Source organism: Gymnoscopelus braueri, assembly GCF_963280865.1.
Source record: "Gymnoscopelus braueri genome assembly, chromosome: 20".
In the NCBI taxonomy this organism is placed as follows: domain Eukaryota; kingdom Metazoa; phylum Chordata; class Actinopteri; order Myctophiformes; family Myctophidae; genus Gymnoscopelus; species Gymnoscopelus braueri.
In genome coordinates, this window is record NC_137622.1 from 39,711,144 (window position 1) to 39,723,315 (window position 12,172).

A 12,172-nucleotide genomic window follows, 5' to 3' on the forward strand; every position below is an offset into this window, starting at 1 on the left:
CACAACACGCCGCGTTGTGAGCTTGTAGATCTATTATCTTCAAATAGCCTAGGTATAAAATAGAGCTGAAGTGGTTAATGTGTGTTTCATAACATAATTTATATCTGCAAAGTAACACAAGTTTTCAAATAATTGTCGTGTAGTAAAAGTACAATATTTGCCTCTGAGATGTAGTGGAGAAGTAAAAGTATTGGAAATTGGAAATACTCAAGTAAAGTACAAATACCACAAAATTGTACTTAAGTAGATAAGCATGTGCTGAAGCATATCACCACGACCACGCGCATGTTGTGCAGGGAAGGATTATCGTATCCCTCCGAAAAAAACTCTGAAAAAAACCTAGAACACACTCTGAGAGCGTACAAATGGAACCAAATGGACCCGTCCATTTGGTTCCATTTGTACGCTCTTAGAGTTACGGACCTGTAGGCGTCATTTGGAAGCCCCTTAACACATTGGGTGCCAGAGGTTTATTAAAATATTATACGTTGAGTGCCTGCATTTCTTCCATCCACTTGCGTTATACGTTTCGTGCTGTAGAAGCCCCGACGCGGAAGTGCATGTAAACAAAGCGTGCGTGCGAGACGGCGGAGGGTCCCGACTAACGCCTGGAACAATAATATTTCCAACGCGATCCTCCATTGCAGCGTGATCGCCGATCGAAAACGGCTCGTTTCCACCACGTTAAAAAGAAATGGAGATATTAAGCTTTTAGTCAAGGAGATAACATTGAAAACGCCGACCGGAAGGATTTTTGACATGGAGCCAGATCCAGCCTCTTCTTCTCAGAAACTCCTTGGGTGATGTCAAAGTTTCGTTTTAGCGCCCCACGTGGCCCACATGTATAAAAATAGAATTGGGTCAAAAACGGTCCGGACCGTTTTCGGCACTTCTCGTTTGGATCCTCAAAAACGGTCCGGACCGTTTTTGGCATTCAATGTGTTAAAAAGGACCCTGAGGGTCAGAGAACCTCACAGTTTGAGAACCATTGGACTAGATGGATTCATCATAACGCAGTCTGAGATTATGGTTAAGATTACAGGATAAACAGTCACACAAACAAACAAAAAAGTAGCCTAGATTATGTTTTCAACTAAAATATGATACACAGTACATTCACTCACTGAGCTCGCACAGGCTTACACACACGCGGTTTGGATCAAACAAAAAAAACAATTAAATTCCACAAGAGGCCGCTCTAACGCAACTTAGGAATGATCCTAGGACCCTGAAAGAAGGAATGGACGGATGTGACAAAGATGACACTCCCGTCCACTCCTTCTTTTTAGTTTTAGAAAAACACTCCCTTCTCTTTTTTTGGTGAAAACGGCTGTTATTCAACAGCCGACCAGAACAGAATGGCCGATCACGGTTACAAAATGTTTTCTCTGGTGGATAGACCAGACCCGCGGCTTCCGTGACTGTCCAAAGATCGTCGATTTAAAAAAAAAAAAGGTAAAAAAACCCTGGCAGAAGCTAAATAATTAATTGTAAAAGTGAGAAATAAGCCAAATAAAATGTATGTAACTAAAGTCCAGTTCGTGAAACTAGTTAGAGATAAGATACCTTTATTGATCCCACGGGGGAATTGAGGCGCCAGAGACCGCACATCAGTAAGTTACAGATACGGGTCATAGATGCACAGTAGGTGCAGGAAGAGTAGCATCACAATAAAGACACCCATAAACAAATATTAATAAAATTATACAGACAATACACCTTATACCAGTGATTCTCAAAGTGGGATCCAGGGACCACTGGTGTAATGGTGATTTCTTTTCCCAGTGGAAGAGTATTTTAATGACGTCACATGCACGCGCGTGCACGTCGCGCACACACACACTTTGGTGGAGGCATCCTCGTTGCTTGAATGCGTGTAGACAGGATACCACCACAGCAGAACTGAAGCCATAATAATAGAGGTTTGGTGTACAGGGGGAAAAAAAGAGTAGACCGACTACCGAGCCAAAGGTCAAGTTTACAAGGTATTGAGGGTTTAAGTGGTTAAATGTCTGAAAACACACATTTAACAATATGTAGTGGGGGTCCCTGCTTCATCTCTTTCTCAGCTAAGGGGGTCCTTGTCCTGAAAAACGTTGAAGACCCCTGATCTACACAATCATCCTACCTGATGCAGAACAAGTGAGAGTAGCAAGGTGAGCCTATAGTTATGACATCAGCACAGAGCACAGGTAACGTTACAGATGACAACAGAGAGGATGCTGCGATGGTCACACCACAGGAATACATTTACCAAAACAGTCGTCATAAAAATCAGGGTTGGTCATTCGTCATTTAGCCTCGATCTCCAGGCTTTTATTTTCCTTCGCGTTTTGCTCAAAAATAAGAGCCTGGACCAGCCTGTTGACGTTCCTGGCATAGGAAGTGGGAGTCAACCTTTCATCTCCCCAACCAACCAGAGTGCAGTGGGCGTCGCTCCAAATGTTGTGACGTCAGGGCTCTCAATGCTGCACATTGGGGGAGGAGGAGGGGCGGGCGCACATATCCGTGAACCAATGGGAGCCCACGGATTCTCTCTCCGGAGATTTTGAACCCGCCCCTCTAGACCAGATATCAGACGCGCTAGGGCAGTCTATTCGTCATTCATTTTCTTGCGCTTCCTGCTTCCTCTTTCCCCGTAGGCGTCATCATCCCCTTCTTTGTCACTGCCATCACCATCGTCCACCCTGGAGTTGGGGACCCAGAGCCCCGACTCTATGCATCTCTTCATGTGGACCTCGGCCTCCGCCTAATCCATTCTGCTGATCTCCCCCTGTAACGTGCGGACGTCTTTCTGGTCGAAACACCTCTGCATCTCTTCTGGCAAGGACTCGTAAACCTCCACGGGGTCCAGGCCTCCGGGTCCCAGGCGCTTCCGCAGTTCCTCGTACTACTCCGCGGCCTTCTCTGTGCGGCTCTTAGCCGTGCCGCGCACAAGCTCTTTGAAGGACTCCAGCTCGTCGTTGAAAGCGTCCTGATCGCACGGATCCGCGGCTTTAATCTTGGCGAAGAATTGACGGAAACAGCCGCGGGGGTCCACCTTTGAGGCTTTGGCCAGCCTCAAAATGAAGTGCATGACCACAGCTTGATGAGCCACTTGCTCCATAAACGCGTGTTTCTTCTCGACTTCGAGGTCGACGCACATGACGACCAGGGAGTTTGCGGTCTCCACACATAACAGATGCGGGTTGTCGGAGAGGTACTTCTGGCTATCGTCCCACCGTCGCATCAAGGCAAAATGTTTGATCTTCCTCTCGTACTTCTTCACAAAGATGGTAAACCTTTCGTCTCTCTGCTCTTCGGTCTCCTCGTCACCACTTTCCGTCTTCTTGATGTTGACCACGCTCTTGCTGAATCCGTCTCTACTGAGGGTGTCCACATTCCACGGCGTCTTCTTCTCTTCCTGCCGATGCGCCGCCACTTTCTTCTCCCATTCCCATTGCTCTTTTTTCAGCCTCTTCTCCTCGGCCCGTGCCTTGCTCAACTCCGCTTCGACGGCGTCACCCATCGCCGGGTTGGCGGCGAGCTGCCCCGTTTTCTTCTGTGCGTCTGCCAGCTTGCGCTTGGACTCGGCGAGTGTCTTCTCTAACTCTTCGCCCTTATTCTGAAATACTTCCATTCGCTCCACGCGTGCCTGGTGTCTCCATCTGAAAAGGCTCGGCGTGTCGATGTTGGGATGCGTGACGTCTTCGTCATCCGAGACCTCGATGTGGTCCCACGCGCTGTAGTCTATTCTGGACATGATGCTAGCAAAGCTGCTAACGAGGATAATCACGTTAGCTTGCAAGGTTGTTCTGTTCGTCTATGTTAGTGGTATAAAGGTAAATACTGATACATGATGTGTATAGTGGTGGCACCAAGCGCCCTATGAAAAGCAACTCACTATACAGAGACTTCCTCCGTTTGGCCAAAACTGCAGCTTCTCGAGGAATTCCAACACATTTCCACTTTGAGGTCAATACGTCATCAATAGGTCATCAATATGTCATCAATACGTCAGGACGCAGCATCTGCTTGCATTATCCTACTACTTTAATTGAAACTAGACGCGTCGCAATTCTGGGCAATTGCAAAGTGTGGTTGCGCCGACGCCGGTCGCGGGTCTCGGCCGCCGGGACTCGAGGGATACGCCGGGAGGAATACCGTCGGAGGCCGCGCGACGTGCCATTCGAATCGGGTGCCATTCGAATGTTCCCCCCAAAAATCATGTTTTTGCATCAAACGGTTACGTTTTGTGCATTTGTGGCGCCCCCTATGGGTCAAAGTGGAAATGCTTTTAGGAATTCGTTGAGTAAACCACCCTCAACATGTGATTTAAATTTGGGATTGACCGGACGTTTCGTTCGTGATTTCTGTCATTTTTGGTAAAAACAGGCCGCTCCCACTAACTTTGGAAGCCATTTACGGACGAACGGTAAGGACTATCAAAATGCCGTTTGGACATGTTTACCGCATGGGCCCAGAGATCATGAATACCGATTTTTATATGAAATATGTGGGAGGAGGAGCTAAAAGTGTGTTTTGCAGAAAATTCTAAATGGCGGAAAATCTATCCTGACGCAAATGGGCGTGGCCTATATGCGGAGTTGCGTCATGACCCAAGGAATCCAGGGGTAAAGATTTTTTCATTTTACGACCTACGGTTCAAAAGTTAAAGGCAAAAAGGTAAAGTGGGCTGTTATAGCGCCACCATGAGGCCGAATGGTGTAATATTTGTTTCAATAATTTTGCAATAAACTATGAACCTCCCCTCCAAATCTGGTAACTCTAGCTCTTACGGTTTTTGAGAAAAAAATACTTGAATTTGAGTTTTTTCACTTTTCCATTAAAGTGGATGGGGAAATTTAATGCACTAATAAATCAATATCAATTAAACTATTTAACCAATCTCTTAGCAAAATACAAGCACACGATTCCCGGTGAAGCCGGTCATTTTGACATATGGCACTAAATTGGGAAAAATAAACTGTGGGAGAAATAGCCAATGAAAATAAAGTTTATCTAGAATAAAGTCGGTAGAGTACTATAGTCTGGTTGCCCATTCGGGCAACCACACTAATTACCTCCAAAATGTGTCAGGGGTTGGTCAACACAGGAACACTCCACTTGCCCCGAAACTTGCCCCAGACTGTTGATCAGAGCTCTGGCTAAAATATAGGCTTCTTTTCTCGCCTTCAATGTACTTACATATTGTACGGTTAATATAAAACTACATTTCCTACTACATCTTAACATTTTAGCCACAGCAGCTTTCCTTCTCTCTGGCCGCAGTATCTTTTTATTTATTAGCCTAGATGTGAGTCACATCTAGTTTGTATAATGTATACTAGGGGTGGGACGATATATCGATATCGCGATACTTTCTCCCGCAATAACTAATCGATATACTGCCGAAAAATATCGATATAACTTTTTTTTTTTTCTCCAGTTTGTGATACGTTGTTCTTCCTACTCTGTATTTGTGTAATGATGATTTTGAACTGTTTGGTGCTATTTTATGTGTTTATGAATTGAATACAAGGACTATCGTGATATATCGTTGGTGAAATTTCATGCAATATATCGTGATATCGCAATATATCGATATTTTCAGATATCGTGATATATCGTTGGTGAAATTTCTTGCAATATATATTGAATATCGTGATATCGCAATATATCGAATATCGTCAAATATCGTGATATATATTGTTATCGTGGGCCTAATATCGTGATATATATCGTATCGTGAGGTACCCATATCGTCCCACCCCTAATGTATACGGCTCTGGCCAAGCCTTACTCAATGTCATCATCAATGTTGAGGTTATTGGCAGAGATACGGTTTAAAGAACTGGTGCCCTCGCCACAATATTCCCTAGTCAAGCTATACATGTAGGAAAATAAATGACTACATTTCACCTTTCATTCACATGAAAGGTGAACGGACCATGCTCTGATGCCATGCTTTGATCATTGTTTATCGAAACTCTGTAACAATTAAGTAATCATTATCAATATAAGAAAACAAGCCAAAACAAGTTCTGCACCCGGCGAGACCTCTGTAAGTCAGTACTGTAGACCTCTGGGAGATGGGATGCTGAGGTGGACTGTCACATCAGTACTTACCACCTTGCCACACCCACGGCGTGCTACTACTACTACTACTACTCATACACTGAGTTGGTGGTCGGTACCCGGGATCGAACCCATGACCTTGTGGTCCAAAGGCGAGAGCTCTACCGAGTGAGCTATCAGCGGACACTAAGGATCTCTGAGGCTACATTAACCCATTTAGACATGGAACGCATCTGTGTCACTTTTTCATTTGAGCTAAAAAAGCATTATTTTACACTAAGTGTAACACACAGATGCGTTCCCGGTCTTAATGGGTTAAAGTGATATTATACTTTAAGTCCCTATTTTTGAAAAATCGTGAAAATGTGTGCAAATCATTGAATATATATTGTCTAAAGCGAACATTTTTAACTCTATTCTTTGCTTCTGGGGGGTCCCTGGAACAAAACATTTTGAGATGGGGGTCGGCGGCCAAATACATATCATTGTGGGCATGTGGGGGTCCTTGACATGAAAACGTTTGAGCACCACTGATATAGAAACAGTTTTTTCAGAAAACAGTTAGGATTTAGAAGACATTTGTAGAATCGCAACCTTCAGGCCTCAATGGGTTAAGGTAACTCTCAGCATCCATGAGTGACGCTAAACACAGGGGGGGGGGGGGGGGGAGCAGCGCCCAGCAATGGGGACAACAGAGCAGCTGGAGGGCACTTGGTGGCACTTACAAGCTACGAGCTTGTAGATCTGCTATTTTTGAATAGGCCAAAGAAACTTAAAAATCACACCCAGTGTGAAGTGGGCTGTGTGGTCACAGTGGTCATCACAGTGATGGAAGTTCACTTAAAGAAAAGTAATATTGTGGACCAACCATTGTACACCCCTAACTTTAAAAAAAACATTAACGTGTTTTTTTTAAGTGCATAGTCCTATTTATAGGGCTATGCACATGTGTCATGTTTCACTAGCCGATCACAGTCCTGAATAGACTGTGATTGGCCAATCACGATGCAGGGTTAGGGGGGTACACTGGTGGCCAATCACAGCGCAGGGTTGGGGGGGTGCAAATTTCCAAACCTCACATATAGGGGCGGTTTCACCGCCCAAAAATCACACCCAGTGTGAAGTGGGCGGTGTGATGGAAGCTCACTTCCCAAAAAAAATGGATTTTTGGAAGTCCACAATCTTATTTATAGGTTATTAATGTCATCATGTGTCTCGCTAGCCAATCACAGTGCTGAATAGAGTCAGCCAATAGAGTCAGCCAATCACAGTACAGCTAGGGGTCTACTAATGAGCCAATCACAATGCAGGAAACTAATACTAATGAGGTGTCCCAACCCCACTTATAGGGGCGGCTACACCGCCCAAAAATGACACACAGATGCGTTCCCGGTCTTAATGGGTTAAAGTAATATTATACTTTAAGTTTGCATTTACCAGTATCACAAAGAAAAGTCCCTTTTCAAGGTTTTAAAGAAAAGATACATTCGATTTTATATTACATTATATCAACAAAATCTTTAAGGGCCTACTCGCAATATCCTCACGCCACACAGGTTGAGAATTACTGCCATGTACTATGGTATGTTTCCAGTGGTGGGAAAAGTACTCACATTTTTTACTTAAGTAAAAGTATCAATACTGCAATGTAGAAATACTTGTTCAAAATGTTACTTGAGTAAAAGTGCAAAAGTATTGGCATCAAAATATGCTTAAAGTATCAAAAGTAAAAGCACTAAACGCGTCTAAAGCACTAAAAAAATACCTCAAAATTGTACTTAAGTAAATATAATATACTTAGTTACTTTAAACCACTGACTAATGTCATGCGTCATCCTGCTCTTACCCGCAGTGCGGACATTTCCTGGTGCTCATGTAGACCCTCCAGAAGTTGTTTATCAGGCTGCATTTCTTCTCAACCAGGTGTTTAATCTGAACACACACACACACACACACACAGTCAACTTTCCTCAGAAATGATATTCGAATATTGGTCTTAAAAATTGGCAGATATTCGAATATTATTATTATTATTTATTTATTTTAAAATATATATTTTTTTTTCATTTTTTTTTGACAGAAACAATACAAAGAGTGCTCGGATCCAATAAAACATATATTTTGTTTGTTTTTATAACTTGATACATTGTTTTGTATTGTCCCTGTCAAATAAACATTAAAAAAAAAAAAGAATATACATATTTCCCCATATTCGAGGAATATTCGCTATTCGAATATTAATTCACCAGCCCTAACACACACGCGCACGTTTGTATAACTATACTTGTGAGGATATCCACATTTTAGGACTGCAAGTTTTATGAATAATTTTTTTTTTACAATTTTGTGCCAGTTTTACCCGTAAACCTAAAGTTGCCAAAAATAGCAGATCTACAAGCTCAAAAACGCGATGCAATGCGACGCGCTGTGAACTTGTAAGTCTGCTACTTTTGAATACTTTTACAGGTGAAAGTGGTCAAGTCTGTCCGTGGGGTCACAACGGACAGACACAACGCTCACAACGCTGAGCTTGTAGATCGGCTATTTTCAAATTAAATCTTGCGGGGAAATTATAATAAGCAGATCTGGCAACCCTGCTAACCACAGAAGGCATTAACAATAGCTGTGTGACTAAATCATAACTATATTGGATCCATTGGAACACAATCTGATCTACAAGCTTACAACGCGTGCTATTTCTGCTTTTTTTTAATTTAATATATTTGAACATTTTTCAACATTTCAACAGCGATTATGACAATTAATGCAAAAATAATTGCGATTATCTCAAATAATTGCGATTGGACGATTACGTAATAGTTGCGACAGGCCTACAGCGACGGCGACAACGACCTACTGACCGCTTTGCCGTTGCAGGTGTCTTCTCTGCTGGTCGTTCCGATGATGCTCTGTGTGAACTCCTGCAGCACCTTGCTGATCTCATCTCCGCTGGCCTTGGCGTTCACCTGCAGGAACTAACACACACACACACACACACACACACACACACACACACACACACACACACACACACACACACACACACACACACACACACACACACACACACACACACACACACACACACACACACACACACACACACACACACACACACACACACACACACACACACACACACACACACACACACACACACACACACACACTTCAATGGGCTTTATTGGCATGAGAAAACATACGTTTACATTGCCAAAGCAGAAAGCACAATACAACAATACAGCAATACAATCAAAACAAAAAATATGTACACACACAAGTAAGACGCGCGAACGCTGGAAGCGAACGCAGATTGACTGTGGCTGCTATATTTCAACCACACTGTAGTAGTGCACTCTGGCGCACTCTGGCGGCTGTACACAGGCAGTGCAGCTGCTGGCATTTGAGCACGGAGTTTCGAGTCACATGGGGGCGCGAGCCAATGAGAGCGCGGCTGTACACAGACACACGCACAACCCGAGCACGGTTACATAGTAAGCTCCTTCCGCGTTCGCAACAATCGTGTTCTATTCAGGTTTTTAACCCATTAAGACCTGAGGCTGAGTCTACAAAATGTCTTCTAAATCCCAACAGTTTTCTGAAAATAACGTATGTTTCTATATCAGTGGTGCTCAAACTTTTTCATGTCAAGGACCCCCAAAATGATATATATTTGGCCGCCGACCCCCATCTCAAAATATTTTGTTCCAGGGACCCCCCCAGAAGCAAAGAATAGAGTTAAAAATGTTCGCTTTAAACAATATATATTCAAAGATTTGCACACATTTTCAAGTTTTTTCAAAAATAGCAGATATACAAGCTCTATTTTTGAATAGCCAATGAAAATGTGACACAGATGCTTCTTCAGGTGTTATGGGTTAACTAGGGGTGTGCCGATACACTAATTTCACGATACGATACACGATATTGGGCTCACAGTATCGATACGATACGATATATGGCACTTTTTTTATTATGAAAATATATGGTGGGCGGGGGGAAAGAAAAGCCGGGTGATAGAGAACAGGGCGATCTTTTATTAAACCACGAAAAACTACAATTACATTGTTTCCGTCCGTGGCAGTCAGTGAATGAGTTAATGGGATCGCGGCATCTCTCGTTTAAAGTAATTTGGCCCCCCAGTCCTTCCCCTTGAGCCCACCTGGTTGAGGACATGCTCTGCCTGGTAGACATCTTGTAGCGGAGCTCCGTGATCGAACAGCTTCATCTGGCTGAGCAGCAGGTGGACGGCAGCTCTGGGACACGTCAACATGTGACACGACAGACACGAGCCACGCACCAACAGGTAGAGTTTCTGATGGGAGGGGAGGGGAGGGGAGGGGAGGGGAGGGGAGAGGAGAGGAGAGGAGAGGGGAGGGGAGGGAAGAGGGAGAGGAGAGGAGACGAGAGGAGAGGGAGAGGAAGAGGTGAGGGGACGAGAGGAGAGGGAGAGGAGAGGCGAGGCGAGGCGAGGCGAGGGCAAATAAAGGCAAGAAAAAAAAGAATAGATAGGTTTAGGGTTATTACCATGTATTACCGCACCATTGGTGTTGATTATCTGGTTATACACAGGTGCGTGTGTGCGTGCGTGCGTGCGCTTACGTCAAAGAACAGTGGGTTGTATACAGGCAGTGGTAGCTCCACGTGTCCCAGGTGTCCAGGGCAGTTGTTGTAGTCCTGACAGCATGTTGAACACACCTGCAGGACACCAGAACACATGGCTAAAAAGCATCTCGCGTCACTAGTTTCACTGCAAAATGCCGGCATATGACGGGACTATGAATGAAACATACAGGCCTATTAGGCCTATTAAGATGTTTGATACATTTTCACCTCTGCCCAAAATAGCAACGGCAGGGTTAACGGTTAAGGCCATGGGGACACAGAGGCCTCAGCATGAACAACAATTAGAGTTGTTCCGACACAGAATAGATGCCAGTATCGGAAAAGCTGCCGATGCTTAAAATGCTGGTATCGGCGAGTACGCCAGTACTGTACTATTACAATTATTATTTTACTAACTTGTAGCAGCAATAACTATTATTAATGGAATTTGGATTTATTCCTAGATAAGTGGTTCTCAAACCTTTTAATTTCAAGGACCCCCATAACTCTGAGAGTGCACAAATGGAACCAAATGGACCCATAAGGGTCCATTTGGTTCCATTTGTTGTACACTCAGCGTTACAGACCTGTAAGGGTCCCTTTGGAACCCCGTCAAGGAACCCAGAGGTCCCTTTGAGAGCCACTGTCATGGATTCTTTTAGAATACCCTTCTTGCTTTAAATAAGCTATGAAAAACAGAAAAATAATTGCACAATGATCAATCATTGAAACAAAGACAATATTTCGACACTTTAAATAATTACATAATTAATAATTACACATCACTACATTTCCTATAGCAACGTATATAATTATCATATAATATATTAATATATTTCATTACCATATTAATTTTATACATTTTCTTAAATTTACAGATAGAATTAGACATTTTTTAATCATTTTCACAACTATTCCATATTTGTAATGTATCGCTTTTGCAGATACACATTGATACACATACTTTGTTCTGGCCTTAGTTACTTTAAACATATGTGTTCCCCTCAACTCAAATTCGAATACAGTTCAAGTGCCTGAATGGACAGAACGTGAGTGCTGGATATCAATTCTTATTGTCTACGCTTATGACTATTTAATAGGGGTGTGCCGATATATCGTCCCGCGATATATCGCGTTACGTTTTCGTGACGATATGTATCGTTTTGAGAAAAAAAAATCGTTTAAAAAAAAGATTTACGTTTTTTTTTTTTTTTTTACAATAATAATAATCAGGCATGCAAACAGCCCCGAGGTGAAAAGGGTGACAACATGTTTTTTTTTCGGGTCAGGTGTCACACTATTGCCCTATTTGGATTCAAAACGGCTATTGTAGCTGAAAAGCTACAAGTTCGCATATCTGAATAATGCAAAAACAGAATTATTTGTTTGCATTTGCTTTTTTTCTCCCCCATATATTTTTCATAATAAAAAAAGTGCGTATCGTAATCGTATCGAAATCGTATCGAAGTTGTGAGCCAAATATCGTATCGTATCGTTTGGTGAAATTAGT

General features: G+C 43.0%; 1 protein-coding gene and 1 pseudogene across 4 annotated transcripts in view; both read right to left on the bottom strand.

Moving 5' to 3' along the window:
• The window catches only part of polr1a (RNA polymerase I subunit A), a 445,779-nt gene that overhangs the window by 429,900 nt on the left and 3,707 nt on the right, over positions 1 to 12,172 (bottom strand). For all 3 annotated transcript variants that reach the window (XR_013932195.1, XR_013932196.1, XM_080415292.1), the window contains exons 3-6: positions 10,660 to 10,755; positions 10,220 to 10,372; positions 8,919 to 9,032; positions 7,904 to 7,989 (exon numbers count right to left, since the gene is read on the bottom strand). Coding sequence is in view for 1 of the 3 variants with exons in the window: in XM_080415292.1 (XP_080271418.1) it covers positions 7,904 to 7,989; positions 8,919 to 9,032; positions 10,220 to 10,372; positions 10,660 to 10,755 (449 nt within the window). In the remaining 2 variants the exon portion in view is untranslated. The remainder of the gene's footprint in view (positions 1 to 7,903; positions 7,990 to 8,918; positions 9,033 to 10,219; positions 10,373 to 10,659; positions 10,756 to 12,172) is intronic.
• On the bottom strand, positions 2,594 to 3,742 carry LOC308076370 (hsp90 co-chaperone Cdc37-like; annotated as a pseudogene). The gene has a single exon. The product of its transcript is annotated as a hsp90 co-chaperone Cdc37-like (transcript).